Source organism: Melozone crissalis, unplaced genomic scaffold, assembly GCF_028551555.1.
Source record: "Melozone crissalis strain CALT ecotype California unplaced genomic scaffold, PUWL_Pcris_2 ptg000019l_1, whole genome shotgun sequence".
Lineage (NCBI taxonomy): Eukaryota > Metazoa > Chordata > Aves > Passeriformes > Passerellidae > Melozone > Melozone crissalis.
In genome coordinates, this window is record NW_026535797.1 from 738,769 (window position 1) to 763,763 (window position 24,995).

The window sequence follows — 24,995 nt, forward strand, 5'->3', positions numbered from 1 at the left end:
TGACACTGAAATCTGGCTTTAGATAAAAGGATAAAAATTCCATGAGAGTAGTCAAAATGTAACTGTAAGTGGTACAAGCAAACAGGACTGCAGAATAGGATATTCCACTTGTATTTGCTGAAAAAGCAGATCCACAACCAGCAGCCCAGGCCACTCCAACCATCCCAGCTGGAAACACCCCCTGGGCTGGCCCATCCAGCCAACTCCCTCCCACACAGAAGGAAACGTTGCAAAACACAGGGAGCACGGCCAGGTAAACATTTAAAATTTATTAAACTTTTTGGTCAAAAGAACTGAACAATTATGTACAACCCCACGGATCGGCTCGAGCAGGCGTTGGGAACGCGGCTGGATCAACGCTTCAGCGACCCCCAGTTCCACATCTCCAGAGTTCCAAAGTGTCACAACCAACTCCAGGCCTGAGCCTTTCCCGGGAGAACCTCAGGCTTTGTCCTTCCCACCTTGCTGGGACCCAGCGGCTCGGGGGCGGTACCGGGAGGGGCGGGACGGCCACGGTTTGCTCTTGGGACTGGAACAAGCCCTCTTTCCAGGGAAAACGGAGTGTAACCACACTTGGGGCTGGCTGGGGAAAGTTGGGGCTCTGGGAAGGAGTTCCCAGGCTGCAGGCACCTGGCAGAGCGCAGCCTCTGGCTGCTGGGGGCTGCTGGACGTGGCCCCGGGCTCATCCGGGGGAAGGGGATGTGATTTAGGCCTCTTTGGAAGAAAAAAAGAACAAAGAAAGAAACAGTACCTAAGGCTTAAAACAAGTGAGCAAGAGAGCTCCAGCAGCTGCTGTCCCGCCAGTCGGGGCTCACCCTGGGCAGCCCAGCCCGGCCTGGCTCTGGAACTGCAGTGGGAAATGCAAGATTCTACGCCAAATACTTAAAATAAACTGTTCCCTTTGTGACAAATACTAAAAAGGTTAAAAACCATTAACGCACGTCAGGTCCGTCTCTGGCTGAGGGTGAGATGCACCGGGAAGCTGCACGTTTATCCTCAGAGCAGAGAAGGTGTCGATGTTTTGGTTCCCTCCGTGCAAGGCCGACACTTGGTTAAGGCTGTGGATGTTTCTAGGACCCTTTCCATCTCCTACTTGGCACACACAGAGCCTTTGACAACAAATCCAGTGCAACTCCAACTCTATGACAATGCCATGGAAACTCTAAATTCAGAATCTGAAATACTACACAAAAAAGTTTGTATTAGTCCGCCAAAAACTCGGTGTTTTGGGGCAAACCCTGTCAGAGGCGCCACCAGAACTGTTCTGCACCAGCTCAGGACATGCAATACAAAAAGAAGACTGAATACATCCCTCCAGCTCTAAGAACACGTTTGATAGGCTGTTATTTATTAAGTGGTTTCCACCAGAAGGTGTGGTTATAGGTACAGTTGGTGAGTAAATAGCCATGGACACCTGCCTAGACCCCAGCTCAAGCCCTGCCACTGTGCTCTGAGGTCGGGCCCTGGCCGGGCCCGAGGAGGAATGGACAGGCATCAAGCACGAGAAATGTTCTGAAAGGCCCAAATGTTACAGCAGAGAGCGAGAGAGAGAAATTACACTTTTATGACAACTTTTTCTTCTCAGGTGTTAAATTTTTTGGTCTCTAAACTGGAAAGGAAGGCTCAGACATCAATAAATACAATTGTTTTGAGTGTTGGCCTCATTGAGCACCGTCCACCAGTTCTGCCTCGGAGGGTCCTCCCCGAAAGGCGCGCGGACGCTCCCACCCCACCGAAGGCAGAACCACGCCAGGAACTCAAAGCCAGGCCAGATGCTCTCCGATAGCTCAAGGGAAGTAAGTGCATCAATGTTCCTCACTGATAGGACAACAAGGCCTTCTGTTACAGATAAACAACTGAGCTGAACTATGCGAGACGAGACTCTGTCCGCGGGCAGCCATCCTTAGTTAACCTTTTCCTGGAATAAATACAAGTTATTGGTGGCAGCTACGGCGATGATGTTCTCCGCGGGGTGCCACGCCGTGTGCAGAATCTTCTTGTTGAAGTCCAGACTGTCGACGGTAATCTCGTCCTTCTTCCTCTTGCCCGTGGTGCACACTTTGCGCGGCTTTAGGATGGCACGGGGCTTGCTGCTCTCGCGGGACGCCTCCAGGGTGGTGTCCCGCTGCGTGCTCCGCTCAAACGTCCGGAAGAAGTTGTTGTAAGATCCAGTCATGATTGTACTGGTGCAAGGAAAAGGAAGGCACACCTTGTGAGAGATAAAATCCACCCCCTCCTCAGCCTCACACGTGACTGTCAGACCATGCTCATCACCGGGCCACGGCACTCCAGTGCTCTCCTCTCCACTGGACACCTGCTCCACTCCTTGGGGCTTGAGCACTGCTTCCAGTGCAACACTTCACTGTCAGCAGGTGCTGCCCTGCTGTCCCCTCCTGCCACTGGCACTCAGCTGCAGGGACACTTGGTTCAGTGCACGTGAGCAAAGCAGGTTTTCCTGGTGCTCCTCTATCCCTCTGTCCCTTGACAACAGAAGTCAGACTGGTTTGCCTAAAAGGGACCCCAAAGCCCCCCAGTGCCACCCCTGCCATGGCAGGGACACCTCCCACTGTCCCAGGGTGCCCCAGTGTCCAGCCTGGCCTTGGGCACTGCCAGGGATCCAGGGGCAGCCACAGCTGCTCTGGGCACCTGTGCCAGGGCTGCCCACCCTGCAGGGAACAATTCCCAATTCCCAATATCCCATCCAGCCCTGCCAGGGAACAATTCCCAATTCCCAATCTCCCATCCAGCCCTGCCAGGGAACAATTTCCAATTCCCAATCTCCCATCCAGCCCTGCCAGGGAACAATTCCCAATTCCCAATATCCCACCCAGCCCTGCCCTCTGGCAGTGAGAGCCATTCCCTGGGTCCCAGCACTGCAGGCCCATGTAAACACTCTCCAGTTTCTTGGCTCCTTCAGGTACTGTGAGGCCACCCTGGAGCTTCCCCTCTCCAGGTGAACAGCCTTTCAGGAAGAGCCTGAACAGGCTCTCCCAGCCTTTCCTCCCAGCAGAGCTGCTCCATCCTCTGATCATCTGGTGCCTCCTCTGGATTGCCTCCAGCAGCTGCAGGTCCCTCCTGCGCTGGGCTCTGCAGGCGGGGCTCACCTGGGCACAGGGCAGGAGCAGCCCTGGCAGTGCTGTTGGTGTGCCCTGCCCACGCAGGGATGTGTGCCCCACACTGGTGACTCGGAGCCGTGGGCAGCCCTGGCCCTGGCCAGGCCGAGCCCCTGGCACACCCTCAGCCCTCGCCCTCACCTGTCGGTGCCGTTCCAGCAGCACTCGAACTTGTCGAAGATGCAGTCGTTCTCGTAGAGGGAGCACAGCTTGCTGCGCAGGTACTCGTGCACCTGGGGAAGGGACACGCGTTGGACACGCACGCGGCCAGGGGACAGAGGGGACACGCACACGGCCAGGGGACAGAGGGGACACGCACACGGCCAGGGGACAGAGGGGACACGTGCTGGACATGCACACGGCCAGGGGACAGAGGGGACACGCACGCGGCCAGGGGACAGAGGGGACACGCGTTGGACACGCACACGGCCAGGGGACAGAGGGGACACGCACGCGGCCAGGGGACAGAGGGGACACGTGCTGGACACGCACACGGCCAGGGGACAGAGGGGACACGCACGCGGCCAGGGGACAGAGGGGACACGCGTTGGACACGCACACGGCCAGGGGACAGAGGGGACACGCACGCGGCCAGGGGACAGAGGGGACACGTGCTGGACATGCACACGGCCAGGGGACAGAGGGGACACGCGCTGGACACGCACACGGCCAGGGGACAGAGGGGACACGCACGCGGCCAGGGGACAGAGGGGACACGCGTTGGACACGCACACGGCCAGGGGACAGAGGGGACACGCGTTGGACACGCACGCGGCCAGGGGACAGAGGGGACACGCACACGGCCAGGGGACAGAGGGGACACGCGTTGGACATGCACGCGGCCAGGGGACAGAGGGGACGGCTCGGCACGCGGCCTGCTCTACCTGGTAGGTCTCCACGGGCCTGTTCTCCATGTTGAGGTCCCACACCTTGACAGACAGGTAGTCTCTTGTCATCATGTATCGCCCGTCGTGGCTGAATTTCACATCAGATATCGAGGATATTATTTCTGAAAAAAATGATCTGCTGCTAGGATCTTCAGGTTCCTCAAAAACTGCAGAGAGAACACACAGTTCCACATGAAACCAACGCCGGCTCTTACATGGCCTCCGTGTTTTCAGTACTGGAGAATTTTAAATCAGTCACTAGTTTCTTTTTGAAGGAAGTTGCTGTTAGACGCTTCTCAGAAATAATCTCTTTTTTAGCACTGTTGTGCTCTAGGTCACCAGAATGCCAGATGTCCATCTCCAACATTCAACCAGAGCACAGCACCAGCAAACCACAACTCACAGTCTTGGGGATCAACCAGAGCAGCAAACTGCAGTGGGTACTGCAACCATCACACCTGATCTACACCTCAGCCACAACAGCAGCAGGTGGGAGCAGCAGGGACCCCAACACCAGGAGACCACTGGACCATGTCCTGTCTTTAGCTCTGAACCACAGCTGTACTAAACAAACCCTGAAACGTGAGCAGCTACGTTTGCAACACGGTTTGTGTGACTTTAGAGAGCAGATCAACACGTGTTGTTTAAATCCACAAGTCAACCTCTGAAATCAGAGATTCCTGGCCCAGGCTGCCCAGATCTCACTCATTTTTGAAAGACCCCTTGTAGCAGGATGTGATTCAGTCCCAAGCAGTTAAAAATAAAGTGCATTTAAGTGATTTAATGCAACACTGAACCAGATCAGTGGGGTGGCCTTGCATTAGTCACTTCCCATTGCACAAGTATTTCCTTCTAGCCCAAGAAAGCCCTCTCTGCACTGCAGGAAGCTGGCCTGGAAGCGTCTGTGTGGCAGGCACCCCCAGGGCTGGGCAATGCTAGAGCTCAGCTCTGCCAGCAGGGAACAGGAACACGTGCCTGTGTGCAAGGCCTGGGCAGGATCCCCATGGCTTCCACAGCAAAGCTTTATTTCCTCACCTGCTCGTGCCTTGGTGGCTCAGCAGCCACCCTGCATCCCTGGAAACTTCCAGGGCATATTCCTAGGGATTCATCCTATCCCATCCTAGCAGCTGCACGGGTCACAGGGGACAGGGATTCTGGCAGCCCAGTTTGCAATGCACAGAGGTGCAAGAGCTGCCCTGAACTGGCACGGGGAGAGCAGATGCCTTGAGAGGCAGCCAGCCGGAGTGTGGCCAGCAGACAGGCCTCACTGTGCCCAAAGCACTCATCCCCATCAGTTTATGGGGCACAAACGGGCAAAGAGCAGCCAGGTAGGTGGTGCCTCATGCTACACCTGTGCCCAGGGGTGGCCAGAACAGGACAACTGAGACGTGCCCAGCACTGCTGCTCTGGAGCTCCCCAGGGAGATCGGGTCCCCCGGGGCTGGAGGGGGCAGGAAGGGGCAGGAATGGGGCAGGAAGGGGGCAGGAAGGGGGCAGGAAGGGGGCAGGAAGGGGGCAGGAAGGGGGCAGGAAGGGGGCAGCAAAGGGGGCACTCACACTTGGAGTGCTGGTCGCACAGCGCTGACGAGCGCATGTCGCACAGGCGGATGGTGCCCTTGCTGCTGCTGTACACAAACACGTTGCAGTGGTGCGGGTGGAACTCGGCCGCCGTGATCACCTCCGTCAGCTCCTCCATGTTGGCCGGCTTGATGTCCACGATGTCTGCCACAGCTGGTCAAGGCTGAAACGCTTCACACCGGCAGCTCATCAGCCACAGAGCTTAACAATGCCACCTAGGAAACGGGGGCAAGAGCTTCCTTCCCACCCTGTGTAAGGTACAAGAGTGGGGGACAGCCTGGAGAATTGGATTTGACAGGTCACAGAATCCCAGAATGGTCTGGGGTGGAAGGGACCAGATTGCTCCAAGCCCTGTCCAACATGGTCTTGGGCACTGCCAGGGATCCAGGGGCAGCCACAGCTGCTCTGGGCACCTGTGCCAGGGCTGCCCACCCTGCAGGGAACAATTCCCAATTCCCAATATCCTATCTAATCCTGCCCTCTGGCTCTGGGAAGCCATTCCCCTTTGGCCCGTCATTACATACTCTTTTTAAAAAGTGCCTCTCCACTTTTTAAAAAGTGCTTTCTCCATCTCAAATCCACAGACACTGGGCACTTTCAGACTCCTGGAGTGAAAGAATATCTCACAAGAATCAAAGTCCAGCAAGCCTCCCTAAGCCTCCTTCTTAATGCTTCCTAGTGCACACCAAATAAACCTCATTGCTTTACCTAAAGCTTTGGAAAACCTGATTTAAAACTTTGGAAATTGACCTGTTTAGGCATCAGTACTCCTGCAACTTTTATTTTACCGCAGATTTGTCAATGTAAAGCACTCTGTTAGTTTTAGTTGCAGAGGTTTGCAGAAAGATCTGAAAATTACTTCTGCAGTTAATGGTATCATTTGACATGAAAAAATATTGAGATTTGGTTTCAAGAGAAGTGTCACTTGGTTAAGAGACCACAAACTTTGAAGGAAGTATTCACAGTAACAGAGGATCTACTGTTCATATCCAAAAACTGTTATTTAACCTGACTGAACTTCACAAGTTAGGGATGCTCCCACAATTCCTCAATTTCTCCTTAGAAATCAAACCCTCTCTGATGTTTCTACTGACAGTTTTCCACTGGAGGCATGCTTGCCCTCAGCAAAGACTGAGCATCCCAGAGCCTGCTTTCACTGCATTACACCTCCAGACTTCAGAAATTCTCTTTGAAGCCCTGGCTTCAAACACCCACTCTAATTAGTACCAGTGAGGTGATTCTCTTAAACACAGGCAGCTGAGCTGCACCTGCCGTGCAGGGGGCACCAAAGGATACTGAAGCTCCTGTTGGTGACCTCCAGGTGCCAGAGGTTGATGCGGAGGTCGTCGGCAGACAGGTACGTGGCGTAGTCGCTGTTGACAGAGATGGAGTTGATGTGGTAGGTGTGGGCGTTGGCGAAGGTCCTGCGCGGGCTGGCCTCCACCATCAGGTCCATGGGCTTCAGCGTTGGCACCTGGGCGGGCACAGAGCACAGGGGCTGGGCACAGAGTCACTGCTGACCCCCGCGGGGTCACCTGGGCACACGGTCACTGCCGACCCCCTCACATCACCCTGGCACAGAGTGACTGCTGACCCCCACACATCACCCAGCACAGGGTCACTGCTGACCCCCACAGGGTCACTGCTGACCCCCACAGAGTCACTGCTGACCCCCACACATCACCCAGCACAGGGTCACTGCTGACCCCCACAGGGTCACTGCTGACCCCCACAGGGTCACTGCTGACCCCCACACATCACCCAGCACAGGGTCAGTGCCTTAGGAAGGACCCTCCGGATTGAGTTCATTCCCCCAGCCCTGCTGAGGCCGCCACCATCCCCCGTCCCCAAGTGCCACAGACAGCTGTGAAACCCCTCCAGAGATGGGGACTTCACCCCTCTGCCCTGGCCCACAAATCCAGCCTGTCCAGTTTCCCCTGCAGAGCTTCCTGCCCCCAGCAGATGCACATCCCACTCACGTTCCATCCTCTGTCAACTCAGCGGCCGCCCTCGATCTCCTCAGCCAGATCATCAATAAAGACCTTAAACAGAACTGGCGCCAACACTGAGCCCTGAACCCCACAGCTTGTTTGATGGCAATTAATTAATTGCACTGCACAGATTTCTGTATTGATTTGGTGACTAAACACTTCTGAAATCCACTGAGCACAAAAAATACGGAGAGAGCACATGGATGCTGACTTTGGACACTGCCAACAGGAAACCTCCCAGCCAAAGCCAGCCCTTGGTGCCTCACCCAACAGCACGTGGGCTGTGTTTGTAAACAAACCCTTAGAAATGTCCCCAGACCTTGGATGGCTGCTCAGGAAGCTGGCCAGAGCAGTCTCCAAGAAAACTCCCAATCTGCTCATGAACAGTCAGCAGGAATTCAGGCACACCTGGATGTCCTGCTCCCACAGGCAGCTGAGCTCAGGGGTGCCTAAGGTAACCCGTCCTCCTGGAACAAGGACCGATCCAGCCCAGAGCTGCCTACCTGCCTTCCTGGCTTGTATCTCCCAGCCTGTTTACACCAACTGACGACTACAATTAACCCATTACTTTTTATCAGGCCACTGTCCTATCTCAGCAGAGTGCTCCCAGCCTGGCTGTGACAGCACAGGTGCACTACTGGGAAAGATCAGCAATGGGACTTGGAAGTGCCATGGTCTCTGTGTGAAGGGCTGCTTCTCCTCCATGGCCACGTCCCCATGAACATGGGCACTGTGTTTCTGTAACAAAACCTGCCAAGGGAGCCCCAGAGCTCCTGGTACACTCCGGCTCTCCAAACCCTGGGCACTTTAACACATGAAGGTACCTCCAGGTGAGGTTTTTGCTCCAGCCAGCTCTTGTTCAGATGTGGCTCATCCATCAGCCCTTCTCCTAGGCTGCAAGGGCTGCAGGCCAGAGCAGCAGCAAGTGCAGGGGACTGACAGACAGGAGAGGTTCTGCTGCTGCTGCTGCTGCTCCCCCCGTGCAGGACAGAGCCCAAAGTGCCTCTCCAGAGCCCCAGCTGGTGCCTGCTCCAGCAGGGCAAGGCAGCAGAACCCAAACCTCCACTGCGACCTCCTTCTACCACTGGATCCTAAGGGATGTAGCTGCTGTCATGGAACACTCAATCCAACCCTGGCTTGCACACACTGAGGCAATGGAAATCCTTTCCCAACGCATTTTGTACACCCAAAGCTTCTGCTCAACATTCAGCTTTGGTAAAAGCAAGACAAACCCCAAGAAATGCCTCCAGCTGAAGTCTCGACCATGGAGGGGGGCTTTGAGAGCATCGAGAGCCTCAGTTCTGCCCCTGCTGATGGTGGAACAACATGAAACCCCAGGAAAACCTCCAACCCCACCTTTCATTTCTTGGGCTCCTGCTCCAAATGATCCCAAGTTTGGAGCACTAACCCTACCACTACAGCATGTCCAAGACTATTCCAGTGCACATTAGGTTACACAAATGCCTGGAACTTGCTCTAACAAACACACCTTCATCCAGCCACAGAATACCCTATTCCAATCTTTGAGTCATCCTCTTAGAAATACAGTATTACAATGATGAAAGTTTTCCTCAAGCTTCCCAGAGGAACTTTTTAAAATAGTTTTTACATACAGGAATAATATGAAGTGTCTCCATTTTTTTCTGAAGGTTTCAATGAGCCTGACACAAACACCATTTGTGATTTGCACATTTCAGTTTGGTGGCACAAAGACAGAGAAGAGCATGCAGAGAGATACACAAAGCCAAAGAGCAGAGACGTACCCGTAGTTCTGTGACTCGGCAAGGCTCCCTAAGTCTTCCATCTTCATCTTTTAAATTATAACCTTCGGCTCGTTTATCCCTTTCACTTATTTTCCATAGTTTAATAGTTTTATCTAAAACCAGAAAATTCACATGCTTGAGAACGGATTGAATACAAAATCAAATCAGTAAACGTGCACTCAGCAGAGAGGACATGAGTGCCCTGTCTGCATTTCCCCTGCCTGCAGCACAAGGACCCTGACCGAGTTCTTTACCCACGAGGTGAGGTGCAGTTTGAATAAGATCCCAGTCTGTGCCTGAGCAGTAAGGCCCTGTGCCTCCCACTCGCCCAAACGCCAGTGCCTGGGGAGAGTTTCACACTCCAATTACCCAAATTCCCTACTAAAGCTGGATGATTTGCTGAATTACATTAGGAGAGCACTGCTAGGGCCCAAACCCAACAAACACATGAAGGCCTCATACTAACGGTCCTAAAGGAAAGCAGGTTTGTCCCAGGCACCTGCTCAGAGCCAGCCAAAGGCAGAGATCAGGCTTTGCCCCAGTGTTCCCAAAGGAATGCACCTGCCAAGAGTGCTCCAAGTGCAGGCACTGAGTGCACACTTGTCTCACCCAGTGGTGAGAGCCTTGGCTAACTGGAGCCAAACCTCTCCTCCCAAACTCCTGCAGAGCATTTCAGATGACACTGTTTAAAGAATGCTTTATTAAGACTTCTATCAGAGGAAATTATTTTAATTGCACAAACCAGCAGACAGAAGTCACTCCTGCTTTTAGAATTTCACCACGACCTCACAAAGTGATCTAAACTGTTAAAATAACGTATTCCTCTGATAATAAGAGCAAGTTTTTTCCACAGAATAGTTTAGGCTGGAAAATACCTTTAAGACATGAGTCTAACTGTTCCCACTAACCCATGTACCCAGTTGTACAATTTCATTTACACATGCTCCATGATGCCCCAAAACTAAACAGACCCAATAGTCACAAAGCCAACATTACAATCAAGACATATTTTGCATGTAATTAGAGAAGGCATTAAAACAACCCCAAAATATGTCAGAAAAAACCCCAAGTGTATGACAGGTGAGACAATATCCCAAAGACAAAGTTCTTTGTGCAAAATAAAGGGCCCTTACCATTTGTAGACAGCAGGAAGTGAGCAGCATTCTGTTGTGGTAACCACCTAATTTTATTAATTTTTTCCTCAATTTCTAGACTTTTCAAGTAGTCAAACTCAGGCTCATGACTCTGGAAGGTACTGTAAACATTGTATTCTCCCCGAGAGAGAGGACGGCTTTTAGTCTGCAAGAAAAAGAGCATTTCTTGAGGCTGGTGGCACTGGGTCCCTCAGAAATGGCCCACACAAAACAACCACTAGAAACCGCCAATCAGAATGTCAGCTTTTACAACAGCTCTTGAATTTTGAATCTTCAGTCTGTGGCACTGTACCCAGTTTAGCATCGATACAGTGCACACAGCCCTTCCTCTTTGGAAATGTAGGTTTATGCATAAATAAATATCTGTGCACCCTTCAGGCTTTGCTGTTCTCAGGTGGTGGGTGTGGGAGCAAGGAACAGAGAGCAAAGTCCCAAGGTTCCCCAGATTTGCATTATCAGATTTGAGGCAACCTGTTATCAGGCTTTCTGAGTAAGCTGGTGTCAGTGGTTTGTGGTGCAGAACAGCCCCAGGGGTGCAGTTTGCCCTGCAGTGTCTCACAGCTGTGGAGTTTCCACACTCTCACTGAACTCTCAGACTTTACATGATTTTACTCCCTACGCATCATTGACTTGTAAGAATTGTGGGCAGGTTCCTCTCACCTGACCCCCTCCAGAAGTTCCCTGCACTCAGGGTGAGCTGCCTTGGCACCGGTGCTTTCCCTCTCTACTCACACGTTTGGCTGGAGTAATTGCTGCTGGCAAGTGAAGTCAAGTCCTATGAGCCCAGGGCATGATGCAGAGCATTCCAGGGTGCTTTCCCAAATCCCAAGTGTCTGGGGAGCTGTACAACCACCCTTAGCTGCCACTGACCTAGTGAACCGAATCTTAAATACAAACTGGGGAAAATATATGGTTATTATTTTAAGGTTCCAGCCTTATATGCTTATTGTAGATTCGTTGCTGCAGTTTTGCACAGGACAAAAGAAACGTCCCTCATTCCCAACTCTTCCTCAGTTTCCATGTGTGCTTCCCTGTGTTCCCTGGGAGACAGCTGAACATTCCTGTGCGAACAGCCTGACCTGGGTTTGTTTTCCCCTCTCTGAGGAAGTGCCACGACAGGCAGGTTTTGCCTTACGGAACAACTGAGAGCCAACCCATAATAGCCCCCCTCCACATCAGGCAAGGCCAAGATCCTGAGAAGTGCAGGGTGTGCCTGAGGCCCCTCTGACCTTCTCTCTGGCCACCCCAGTAAATGATGAATGAGCCTGGGGCCGTGTGGGTGCAGGCAGGTAACATTTCAGCGCTGCTGGCACCTCACTGCTCCAGAGCCTCCCAGAACCACCAGAGAGGCACCTGTGGGACAGCCTGGGACCAGCAGCACAGTGAGCACCACGCTGGCCAGGTGCTCACCGACAGAGCATCATCTGAGCCCCACAGCGAGAACAGAGCGGTTCTGCTGGAGAAATCCCACAGCACCCGACGATCTCTAACATTCGTGTACAGACAAGCTGAATTAAAATTCCATTATTAATTCTGGTATTTCTGACCCAGGAGGATGCTCAAACCCTCAAGTTCCCTTCAACTCCTCAAAGGACAGAATATGCAGACACTTTGGTGAGAACTGCCATGTGGAATACTGACTTTTTAAAGAACACAATCCCAGATTCCTCCCAGACATGACAATTACTTTTCAGCACTTGGTGTACATTTCCATCCCCACTGCTGCTCGGGATATCCCAGCTCAGGATGAACACACAGGAACATTAGAGCACTGTCACACAGCTGAACTCATGAAGAGGAGCTGTGGCAGTGCAGGAGGGACAGTGCTCCCCCTCTCTGATGGGAAATGCTCAAGTGTTTCTGCAGAAGTGGCTGTTTCCACTGCTTTTAAATCCTCAAACAAATTTTAACTACCTTATCCTGTAGTTCTTGCAACTTATTTCCTAAACTTCTTTTACATTCTCTCCCAAGGCATTGTGATTTATCTTAGGTCAGCTTGACCCAGTGGAAAAATTCAGGAGAAAGTCCAAATTCTGCAAAGCGACACTGAGGACACCAGGTAAATATAAAGAGCTCACTTGGATTTTGGGGACTTTTTTTTGGAAGGAGGGAGGGGAACCCTCACGAAACCAACTTACCAAGTACAGCACAGGGCAGATACTTACAAAAGTGTCTAACTTGGGGTTTTCTGAGAAAACTCTCCATTTAAATATCGGGGCATGAACAGATGAAGTGAGACTGTGCAACACAAGAACGGTGTAGTAACAACACTTTTGTTTTTGAGTCACTGACCTCTTGTTCCCTTTGAAATATAACCACTCTGCCACCTTTGTCTCCTGTTGCAAGAAGATCACCAGTGTAATTAAATTCAACTGTTGAAATTATATCAGCTGTAAAGAGAACAGAAATAAACCAGCACTGTAATGTGGAAAGCAAATCAAGGAGTTCCAAGACTTGAGCACAAAAAAAAAGCATTACAACTTGTATTAATGCAATGACAAAATTCTTCATTTACATCCCCAAATGCAGCCATGTTTCAAAGCCTGACACACTTTGACTGACAAGCTAAAACACTTATTCCTCAGTGCAGGCCTTTAGTCACCTGAAGTACACTGGCTTAGGAACCCAAGGTGTGTGTGCTGCCCCTGGGCAGTGTCCATGGGGATATGCCTGCCCTGAGCTTTATCCATGGGGATATCCCTATCCTGAGCTTCATCCATGGTGTGTGTGCTGCCTGTGGGCAATATCCGTGGGGATATCCCTGTCCTGAGCTTTATCCATGGGGACATCCCTGCCCTGAGCTCCCCAGGTGTGTGTGCTGCCCTGGGCAGTGTCCATGGGGATATCCCTGCCCCAAGCTTTATCCATGGGGATATCCCTGACCCAAGCTCCCCAAGGTGTGGGCAGTAACACTGCAGTGTCCATGGGGATATCCCTGTCCTGAGCTTCATCCATGGTGTGTGTGCTGCCTGTGGGCAATATCCATGGCGATATCCCTGAGCTTTATCCATGGGGACATCCCTGCCCTGAGCTCCCCAGGTGTGTGTGCTGCCCTGGGCAGTGTCCATGGGGACACCCCTGCCCTGAGCTCCCCAGGTGTGTGTGCTGTCCCTGAGCAGTAACACTGCAGTGTCCATGGGGACATCCCTGCCCTGAGCTCCCCAGGTGTGTGTGCTGCCCTGGGCAGTGTCCATGGGGATATCCCTGCCCTGAGCTTTATCCATGGGGATATCCCTGCCCTGGGCAGTGTCCATGGGGACACCCCTGCCCCGAGCCCCCCCAGGGACCCCACCCCAGGGTGTGCACCCTGCCAGGTGTGTGCATGCTGCTCCCACCCACAGCGTGCCCTGATCCAGGTGAGGCTGAGGCACACCTGCCTTCCCAAGCCAAGCACTCAGGGAGTTAGTAACCTCAGGAGCCTGGAACAGGCAGCTCTGCTCGGCCAAAGGGGCAAAATAGAAACAAAATTGTTCAGCTGAGCTTCCTGAGCCGGCTCCCGGCAGAAACATCAGCCAGGACACACGGAAGCAGGAGGGCAAAGGAAAAAAACCCCTGGGCTGGAGAGGGGCCAGTGCTCATCCCCCAGAGCAGCCCCAGCCCCTCTGGGAGGTGGCAATAAAGAAATCGTTGCCACTGAACAAGCCCAGCCACGGGGAGGTGAGATAAGGAGCTGGAAATGTCTGTCCTGGGGCTGGGGCAGATGGTAACAAACCCGACAAAGCACTCAGCAAACACTGCTCCTGCTCACATCAAATATTGCATTTATGATGCAGATAGCAAAATTCTGAGGTTTGAAGTGTATCATACCAATTAGTTCCAGAGTGTGCAATTGGAAACTCCCTGGAAACTCCTTTCCTGCATTGATCTTGATGTGCTATCTTTGAAATTCCGTTCAATAATGCCCCACTCTCACAAGGAAGGAGATTAGAAACGCTAACGAGTTTTCTCAACATAAATTCATTTTTCATCTTTAATCAATGATGCCCTTAAAAGTTTTTTCCTAGTATGGAGAGATAATGATTTACCTTCAGGATTAAAAATATTTAGAACAACTAAATAAATGAGTAAATATAATCTTTCTACAGATTATATGCCAGATTTATGCCAGCCTTCAATATCACTTTACTAACCAGCTTTTGGACACATCCAGTTTTATAGTCACCTTTCTTTAAAGGGAATTACTAGTCAATTATCAGTTATTATTAATTATACACAGGGATTTTAGAAGACACCCTGGAGAAGCAGGAAACCAAGGAAAAAGAAACAAATCGAGAAGGTAAACAATCAGTGAAGTGACTTCACTGAGAATTTTATGACATTTTCAGTACTCAGATAGGAAGAAGACCTTGAGTTATGGCAGTTTATTAGTAGCAAAACTGATATTCCACTACTACCCTCACCTGCAAGCCCTTCTAGCAAGGATCCCTTTTACCCTTGGAGATTCAGGATGAACAGCAGGAATAAATGCCTCCTTAGCACATACAATTCTTTCAAAGTCACAAAAGCTACTTTTCCATTTTATTTTAGAAAAAGAAGAGTTATTATTAGCTTCTCCCATTTTCTACTGGAGTATTCACACAATTATTTGCTCAAAATGATCTGTGTATAATTTCTGTTTCCCAAAAATGCCCAAAGCAGCTGCTGCCACAGCCATTATTCCCCAGCAGTGCTACCCAGACAAACAATCCTGGCTGGAAATGCACCAAAACACAGACACTACCCAAATTCCATGGCTTGAAACAAGAAATTCAGGGAGAGGAGGGGAAAGAAGATGCACTGAAATAGTCTGTCACCAACATGCTCTAGGGAACAGGGAACTGGGGGGGCACAGCAGGACAAAAATAGAGAACCTTCCTTCAAATATTTTCTAAGTTACAAAATTAGGAAAATGAGCAAATACCTGCTTTAATAGTCCTGTACTTGTTTTATCCATAAATGTATGAATTATAAAGTTTTCCCTATTGGCACGTTTAATTGAAGCAGATCAATCCCCCAAATCATTCCACCCACTATCGTCAGCACTCCAACATCTCAAAGCAGGTGAAATAAAAAAAAAATATTCCAAAGACTCCAAGTAAAGCACAGAATGAATTCCAAACCATTCCTGTTCTGCTCAACACTTCACCCACCTACATTTGCTCCTCACTTCCAAGTCACCTTAAAACTTTTAGGAAAGAACAAAGCGAAGCTCTGCAGGCTCTCCATCATTGCATTAACTCTGGGATTTCTAGGATTTTTATTAGATGTCATAACTTCTTCTCAGGTATACAAGCACCAGTCTTATCCCCCTGCCTTACCTTCAGCCTCTTGTCCATGCCAGCAGAGTAACTCCCAACGGAATGTGGGGAAGGGTGAGCAAAGCCAAAGCAATGTGATATTTGCTCATGGACAGCACCCCAAGGCTCTTCCCAGGTCCTGCTTTTCTAGAAACAGAGGTTTGTCCAGCTGTCCCTCCAGTTCTGTCCCTGTGGGGCTGGGACTTGCTCTGCACCCATGTAAATCCTCCTGCTGTATCCAGGGAGGGAGGGCAGCAATCCCTGGGACTTCACAGTAACGTACAAGGCTGGCCATGTTTCTTTCCAGACAAGAAAAATTCACATTTAGCCTCAGTTCTGGAAATGAGTTCCAACTTGGTTACACTGCATCCAGAGGAGAAACTCCGAGCTGTTTTCACAGTGGGTATTAAAAGGATTGCTGGCAAATACACTGTGATTCTGTACCCCCAAACTTAGGAGCACTGATCACTTCCATGGGCAGGAAACACCACCCCAACACATCAGAGGCCACAAATGCAGCTCTGCAGCAACGTGGTGGAGCCCACTGCCCGCCTCAGGAGAGCCCTGCAAGCCCTGACAGATGTGACAAAGCTCAGTTTGAGCGCTCCGAGCCTTTCACCATCTCTGCTGCGTGCGAACCTCCCTGTAAACAACTCTTGCCAGAATTCTGGGGAGCTGACAGCCTCCAGAGCCTGCTGGGCAAGCTCTGCTGGGAGAGAAGGGAGCTGGGGTGGCAGAGACCAGCTTTTGTTAGCATTTGGAGATGACAGCAAGCTTATACCTGCAAACTAACTTAATCCCCCCAGGATTCATGCCGGGTATTTCTGACACCGCTATCAACGCCCGGGCTCTCAGCTGAGGTAATGGAGAATGCAAAGAGATCCACAACATCTACATCAGGTGCCTAAAATTAGCTCCTGTGAACTTTTCCTCTCTAAGCTGCCTGTGCATGGCTGCTCTGGTTAGAACCCAAACCTGAAAACATGCAATTACCTGATGGCTCACATAGGAGAAGGAACTGGCAGCTGCAGCTTGCACTCAGGACCAACACTAATGAGACATGGTCAGCACCAGTGCCTCTCATCCTCCTGAGCTGCTCAGAGCCTTTTGTCACAAACCCACTCCTCAGACATGGAGTGAAAAGGAACCAAACACTCACAGCTCTCTAACAGCACCTAAAAAGGAGGCTGTTCCAGCTTCCAGGGCATTCTAACCTAGACTTTTCCAAATATGTAATGGGCAACATACCACTTCAGCACAAAGCCTGAACAATGCCTGCCTGCACACCTGGCTCCTGTCCTGCTCCCCGAGAGGAGTCTGAATGCACAGCCCCATTTCCCATGGCCCATCCTGGGACCAAAGCAGAACTTCTGTGAGGCCCAGGGAAACCTCTGCAGAGGCTCCTCTTTGAGAGGAAATGGCCGGCCTGGCCTGCAGGCTGGCACGGGCTGTCAGGGGACAGAGGGAATATTTCTGTGGCTGTGATCAGGCTCAGAGGTGACACACCTTCCCTCCAACACTGCCATCCTACAAAGCTGGAGCTATCTGTGGCTGGACAAAGCTGTGGGAGGCACTGTGTGGCCTCTCACAGCAAATGGGAAGCAAGCCGAGTGCAGAAGGGATCAGCACAGGTTATGTGCTCCCACACCAACTCAGAGAGCAGGCACTGGGATCCCCCTGGAATGCTGTGCTGAACCCTGTGACACGACATCAGAAGGAACACAACTCTCTTTGCAGCAGACAGGGACAACAGACCATTCTGAGGGACCACAGGTGACAAACACGGGCAGTGAGAACAGCAAGGAGCCATCGCTTCAGAGCGACTCAGGAAAGACTCTTCAAATAAAAAATATAATAGGAGCAAATAAGATCAGTCAAAAAAAAAAAAAAAAGAGAGCCCCTTTAGAGGGAAGAGATTATCAAAGAAAATGAAGCAATTTAGATACCAGCACCTGCTAAAGAGCAAATCATAGAAAAAATGTTTAAAAACCAAACTCCTATTGGAGCTTAACAAGTTGCAGACACACAGGGCCTCAGAACTGCTTGTCACTGATGTGCAGTAACCGCACTTCCCAAACACTCCCGGGGACGAGCAGCTGCACTCAGGGCTCTGGGGTGGGCAAGGGAAGCGGGGTGTGAGGTCAGAGAGCTCTGCAGCTGGGATGGCTGCTGGCAGCACCCTGCTCCCCCCTCCTGGTGCTGCCATTGCAGCCACCCCTCCCTCCTCCCTGCCCGTGTCCCTGACTGGCTCTCAGTGAAGGAGGGCTGTGCCCTGCGGCTGCCAGGACAGCCAGTGGAGCAGAGGGGCCACCCTGCGTGGGGAGGGACCGGCTGCTCCTGCTGTCAGTGCTCCTCAAGCGCTGTTTCCTAACAGCTGATGGAAATCACAATTGTACTGAAACACGAGCCAAGCTCTACAGCTGCCAATAACCACCTGACAATACACACACGCATCCAAGTTATCAGAATATGCCTCCTTATATACTCAATTTGTACACTTCCACTTGCAGGATTTGTTTGAAGAGTTATCACAGGAGTGAGGTGTACCAGAAATCAGGAGAATAAGCCAAAGAGGTATCGTTTTGCTCAGACCAAACTTCCCTCAGCATCCACTGCTAAACGCTCTGCCAACCTGAGGTATTTGTAAGAACTAACTACTTTTTTATGCCCTAATACTCACCTCACTTGTGAAATTGGCTTGAACTGCCTTTAGGCACCTGGCAGCGTTAACTTAGTCCAAAATAACTCTGCTTTTACTAACTGAACTCCTTGAACAGATTGAAGGTAAAGCAAGAGCAGGGCACCGGGCAGCCGGGAAGCAGAAGCTCTGTGAGGTCAGTGCTGCTGCTGACAGGCCATGGCAGACTCCAAACATCTTGTTTGGAGCTGGGTGGGAAAGCCTGCCAGCTCCTGGGTGTCCTGGATGCCTGGAGCTGAGCCACCTGGCTCCTGCAGGAGCGCGCAGGCTGCTCCGCTGGGAGCAGAGCGTGGACAGACAGACAGACAGACAGACAGCACCCTGCTCAGGGGCTGCCAGCACCCCCAGGGATGGCACAGCACCCCAGAGCTCATGGCAGACGCGAGTGCCATCCCCTCCTGCAGCTCAGTCTGAGTTTCCTACCAATGGAACCGGACCATGACCTGGCACTGGGAGTCCAGCCTCTGCATGCCACCCCAAGAAAGCTGCCTGCTGAGTTTGGGGTGCACAGAGCTGTGTCAGTGCAGGGACAGCCAGACCAGCATGGCACCAAAAGGAGCAGCAAAGCCAGAGCTCAGTTCCACAGATGTGCTCCTTTCCTGCCTGCAGAGCTTGCCCTGCCTTCCCTACAAGCCATGAGAAATTCTGGAGGCTGTTTCTCAGATTCGTGACATAATCCAGTACTCTTTGTGCAAATCTACTGCCTTGGTATAATTTTTTTAACCTTTGGAAGACTAATTCCAGTAAGCCTTCTCCTGCTAGAAGTGTATTTAATTAATTCATGCTATTGTTAGTTTTTTCTAAGTAGCTCATTGTGATGGTTTTGGGTGTACTTCTATCAGGAGTTCATAAAAGTCTTAACATGATCAGAAAATTTCAGCTGAAGCTTTCACACCTTCCACCCTTTAAAAAAATAGTGGGTTTTGTCATTTTCCATTAGGCTTTCCCCTGTGCATGCAGCCTGCCCGTCTGCAGGGACCAGTCCAGTGGCTCACACAGGAAGACTTGCACTAAGTCCTGTATTCCCCCTACCCAAACTGCTTTGTTGTGCATTCCCACTTACAACTCTGCAATTGATATCCACTGCTTGTTCCAACTCTCCACCATTCACAAGCTACATCTTACCAAACTTCATATTTCATCAAAATGTAATGAAGGCGTCAGGGAGGGCAAAGAGGCACCTGAGGTGCTGCTCGTGCCAAAGCACTGGCTTTCGAGGAAATCCCAGCCCAAAGCCAGCTTACAGCCCCCCTTCTGCCCCTCTGCAGCAAGTGTCACCTCCAGGCATGACCAGTGACAGGGTGACAGCACACAGCACGTGGCTCTGCAGTCACTAGCTCCCTGCCTTCCAGCTCTTACAGGAAAAAACAACATTAAAGCTTGCAACCAATTCTGCACCTCCCTCCATGCAACTGAACCAGACATCACAGAGCTGCACCTCTACTGCAGGGGGTTTTTTTAAAGCACAAAACCGTGCCTGAATTTCCTTTAAGAACAGAATAGCCAAAGTGAATTCCTGAACCTCACATGAGAATGTTTTAAACCACTGATTTGTAACAACAATTTCTAAAGAACATTTCTAAATCACTTGCAGCTGCACTCAGGATTACAGACTAATATATTTTTATCAGATGGTGGTTGTCCTTGCTCCTTGTGCTCTGCTTCCTGGCAAACTGCTGAGTGCCTGACCCAGCCCCTAACAGGCGGCAAAAGCAGGAGGAGAGCTGGCTGAAGTGATGGCAACAAGGGATGCCTCAGTTTGGCAGGACAGCCAATCAATACCAGTCACTATCTGGAGAATTTAGAAAAAAAAAGAAATTTATTTCTTGGGTCACTAACTGGAGATACAGCACTGCATCCACAAGGGGTGATGGATTATATGCAGAACATCTGGCCCACAGGAATTTGGGCATATCTGTACATTTAATAAACAGATTTACATTTTACTTGCCCCAAAAAAAGAACCTCCCAAAATGGACAAATTTGAACATGGAAAACAAATTCAACACAAAAATCATGGAAGTGATAAAGTCTCTGGCAGCATTTGTATTCTCTATTTAGAAAGGTCTTTCTACAAAAAAAAGCAGCCCAAGAATTACAAGTTCCATGGGCAATCAGTGCAAGTTCTGGAGTCACGTGGTTAACTCTAACAGCAAAATTGCCACACAATCTTTAATTAGCTTTGTTTTCAAATTGTGATTGTTGCCATCCCTAACATTAAATCTTTCACTCAATCGGTTTAATCCTCCAGTCCTCTTTCCTGAGTCCAACTAAACTTTTCTGTTCTGGAAAAGTCATATGCAAGCCTTTACAAAATCCATATTCAATGTGTGATGGATTAGCCCGGTCTCTCAGAAACGGTCAGACTGAACAGTGCCCTTCTCTTTCCTGACACAGAGCAGAACAGAGGTCAGGGATTAGTCACCGAGGAAAGGCAAGGCACGGCCAGGACAAAGAGGAGACAGTGATTTTCTGTATTAATGCCCCAGTCAGGAACATCCAGCTGCCAGTCTGATACAGCCACTTGTCCCCGGGTTTGTGAGGAAGCCAGACACCTGAGAAACAACCACGGAGTATAAAATGCCTGTAAGAATTGCACTGCAAAAGAAAGGATGTCCTGGTAAAGTTGCCTGGCTGACTCCTGAATAAACCTCTAAGAAAATCCAGCAAAACACTTGGCATGGAATAGGCTGGACAGCAACTTCATGGTGTCCTCCTACTCTAGAGAGCTGATCTTTCACAAAATAGACCAAAAATTGACAGCAGTAGCAAGTTTGCACCATCACAATAATCTATGTGCAATTTGAAGGCTGTTTCAAGGCAACAGTTGTCCATCAAGCAGGTTTAGATGTGCAGTTTGGAAAGAGAGGATGTAAAAGATGGTAATGAGTAAATATGTCCCTAACTGAAGCCCAGAATCTAGCTATGTATTTGTACTCTTACTGGGAAATTAAATTTGGGCAGTTATTAGCAAATAAATAGTGTATTTTTTATATTTAATTCCAATTTCAAGGCAAAATGTAACTGGAGGAGAAAGGCCACAAATCAAAACAAAAAAATCAAGAAGTCACAAAGCCTGGAAATAGTTCTGGTATTCCCACAGGAAAATGAAACTTTAGTGGTAGTTTTGCAAAAGCAGGTGCTGAATGATTCCTGGAGCTTTCCTGCTCTGTGCAAATCCAGGCTGCTCAGGAGTTACCTGAAGCAAGATGCCCTCAGGAATATATCCTTCACTCATGGAGAACTGACTTTTAGTCACACAGTGACAGGTCCGAGAGAAAAGAACCATTCAAAAAACATACAAGCTACTTAAATACATTTCTACAAGATTTCTGGCAACTTCAGAGCAAGCTACAAACGCACAGAGGGGAGAAAAGGGAAGAAAACAACTGAGTGAGCCCAGTTTCTTGAGCAGTTTCCAGTCCATCCCTCCAATAGCCATTATTTTAAATGGAATGCCAAACAAGTGGCATGAAAATGAAAACACTGTCAACACAATGCCCCCGTAGCAGGCAGCAAGGAAAAATATTTACTGCATCCAGTAACAAAAATAAAATCCCAAACCCAAGCTGAGCACACACGGCCCTGCAAGTTAATTCACACTTTAGAAAGGAGCGCTGCCAGCCTGGGCAGCTGGAACACAGAAAATTTAGGGGCAAAAAAAGAACTTTCTCATCAGAGTCAAGCAAAACTCCACCCAGGTTCTGCACTCCACAGAAAACACTTTTCCCAGTTACGACATTTCTTGTTTTCTACTCTGTCCAAAACACGAAGCGCCTGGAAAGTTTCAGAGAAATGTGAAGGTGTGCCCTTTTTCCCTGCTTAATATCCCTATTTATAGCTCCCAAACGTTAACAAGTGGGAATCAAATCTCTCCACAGCTGCAGGAACCCTTTAAACTGCACTTTTCAATGCAGCACAAATGACAGAGCTGCACTCTCTGTGCGTCAGAGCGAAACTTGACAAGCCTGACAGACTCCACTGGTGTTTCTTTTTTTCCTCTCCCTGTATCGTATCACTGTTGTTACCTTTTATCCTAAGCCCAGGACTGTAGACAGTTATCCTAAGCCCAGAACCGTGCCCAGTTTGGGCTCCTCAGGACAGGAAAGTCAAGGAGCTCCTGGAGAGGGTCCAGCAGAGGCCACAGAGGTCATTTTGGGATGGAGCATCCCTGAGGTGAGGACAGACTGTGGGAGCCGGGCCTGGCCAGGCTGGAGAAGGGAAGGCTGAGAGGGGACCCCACCAACCCCTCCAGATCTGCCCAGGGGCTGCCAGAGGCCAGTGCCAGGACAAGGAGCACCGGCCAGGAGCTGAACCACAGCGAGTGCCACCCAACACGGGGAAGAACTTCTTTCCCTGGAGGGGCAGAGCCCTGGAGCAGCTGCCCCGGGAGGGGCTGGGGTCTCCCTCTGCAGAGCCATTGCAAACGCTGCTGGCCACGTTCCCGTGTCCCTGCTGCAGGTGGCCCTGCCTGGGCAGGGGCTGGGCTGGGTGATCTCCAGAGATGCCTTCCAACCTCAACTACCCAGGGACTCAGAGATTCACACTAAAGACGCGGAGGAAGGCGCCGTGACTGCTCGGCGATGCCCTACGGGTGGGAGCTCGCTTAGTCATGGCCCACACCCCCCGGCACGGCCGGGGATGCTGCGGCGCTGCCCCGCGGCCGCCGGGAGGGCTCAGCGTGCAGGGGCTCCCCTCACCTTCCGCCACGTCCTCGTCGATCGCCCCCTTCACCTGCAAGAAGGACCACTGCACCTCGTTGTTGCTGCCACCGCCGTCGCCTCCAGCTCTCGCCACTACTGCGGAGGGAGAAAGGGCGGTGAGAGAGGGAGGGAGAGAGGGGACCTCGCGCCGAGCCCGGCCCGGAGCCCTCGGGGCCGCCGCGCTCCCGCATCACCCGCCGCTGCCGCCCGGCGCGGCCCGGCCTGCGGCCGGCTCCCACGGCCACACGGAGCCGAGCCGCGGCCCATCCCGGCGCGAACGCGGAGCCGAGCGCGGAGCCGAGCGCGGGGCGCGGACACAGACCTGCCATGGCGGGGGGAGCCGCGGGAGCGGAGCCGGGAGCGGGGCCGGGAGCGGGACAGAGCCGCCCGGAGCCGCGGGAGGGTTCGCGGTTTCAAAATGGCGCCCATTGCCGGGCGGCCCGGCCGTGACGTCACCGCCGGCTCCCCTCAGGGAGGGCGGGCCGGCCGGCGAGCGGGGCGGTGATCGCGGCACGGCCGCTACCGGTACCAGTACCGGCACCAGCGCCGCTACCGGTACCGGCCGCGGCACGGCCCGGCGGGGCGAGCAGGGCGGCGGAGCGGGAGCGTGAGCAGCAGGAGGAAGATGAAGTGGTCTTGGTGCTGTGGAGGCGCTCCCCAGGCGGCAGCGGGGGCTCCACGCGCGCTGCTCCAAACGCGGCTTTACGTGAAGGGACGGGGCGGGACCGCCACGGCGGGGAGATATCGCTGTGCCTCCTGATTTATTCCTGCTCGCTCCCTGAAGGGTTAATTGTGATGAGGGGAAAAAAAAAAAAAAACCACAACAAAAGCAATAAAAAACCCCAAACGTGCCTCTGACTCGTTTTCTCCTTCAGCGAGCGCCAGAGCCGGGATGAGGGGAGGGAGGGTGGCGGGGGCTCAGGGAGTCAGCGCTGCTCCGGGATTTAGCACAGATTTATCACACAATCCCAGAGCCACTGAGGCTGGAAAAGCCTCCAGGATCACCGAGTCCCAGCTGTGCCCGGTGCCCACCTTGTCCCCAGCCCAGAGCTCTGGGTGCCACCTCCAGGGATTCCCTGGACACCTGCAGGGATGGGCACTGAACCCTCCCTGGGCAGTGCCAAGGCCTGAGCACCCTCTCAGTGACAGCGTTTCCTAAGCCCGGCTCAGCTCTGGTGTCTCAGTGACAGCGTTTCCTAAGCCTGGCTCAGCTCTGGTGTCTCTGACAGCATTGCCTAAGCCCGGCTCAGCTCTGGTGTCTCAGTGACAGCGTTTCCTAAGCCTGGCTCAGCTCTGGTGTCTCAGTGGCAGCATTTCCCAAGCCTGGCTCTGCTTCTTTTCCAAGCACAGATACTGGAAGTTGTCAAGATGCAATTTCTGCCCCTAAGTCCGGGAGAGCAGAAAGAAATGATAGTGAATTCTCTGTTTGCCCCCAAACCCCTCTGTTAATGTATTCCTGGTCCCTAAGTCCCTTGGAAAGTGGTACAACTTAAAGAACTCTAAGTGCTAGGAAAGGTGACAGGTCGGCATTGTTGTGTCTTAGTCTGAGGTGGTTTCCTAAATCCTCATGGTTGTAAGAAACACAAGGAAAGTGGTTGGTAAACAGACGTGGTTAATTGTGATCTTGAGCCCAGATGAGTGAAGAACTTACAGAGTAAGAGTCTTGTTAAGGACAAGTAAATCTCTCTGGTGGGAGTCTTTATTTTACTGAATGAAATTTTACCTGGAGGTTCTCTGGGATTTTCCTGTGGAAGGACTAAAGTATAACACTTGCCTGAGTTTAGGATGGTTCCTCTCAAAACATTTCTGCTCTGGGCTTGCATCCTGTTCTTG

General features: G+C 51.4%; 1 protein-coding gene across 2 annotated transcripts; it reads right to left on the reverse strand.

The window, feature by feature from the left end:
* Nucleotides 1-826: 826 nt before the first annotated feature.
* On the reverse strand, nt 827-23,600 carry PPP2R2D (protein phosphatase 2 regulatory subunit Bdelta). 2 transcript variants are annotated; one of them, XM_054276775.1, is made up of 10 exons: nt 23,485-23,600; nt 23,160-23,255; nt 12,778-12,875; nt 10,465-10,630; nt 9,332-9,444; nt 6,874-7,051; nt 5,557-5,721; nt 3,998-4,167; nt 3,255-3,346; nt 827-2,183 (listed from the first exon to the last, which is right to left on the reverse strand). In XM_054276775.1, the coding sequence occupies exons 1-10, from the start codon at nt 23,489-23,491 to the stop codon at nt 1,904-1,906; spliced, it is 1,365 nt and encodes a 454-aa protein (XP_054132750.1). In that variant the 5' UTR covers nt 23,492-23,600; the 3' UTR covers nt 827-1,903. The 2 variants fall into 2 exon arrangements, with proteins under 2 accessions (XP_054132750.1, XP_054132749.1); XM_054276774.1 differs by having other exon boundaries at nt 23,160-23,258.
* Nucleotides 23,601-24,995: the final 1,395 nt, after the last annotated feature.

What these genes read in the sequence shown, in the direction of transcription:
- PPP2R2D (XM_054276774.1), bottom strand. An exon ending in TATTTCAAAGGGAACAAGAG is followed by an intron (nt 10,631 to 12,777) that starts GTCAGTGACTCA and finishes TTTTTCTTGCAG; the next exon opens with ACTAAAAGCCGTCCTCTCTC. An exon ending in GTGCGACCAGCACTCCAAGT is followed by an intron (nt 4,168 to 5,556) that starts GTGAGTGCCCCC and finishes TTCTCTCTGCAG; the next exon opens with TTTTTGAGGAACCTGAAGAT.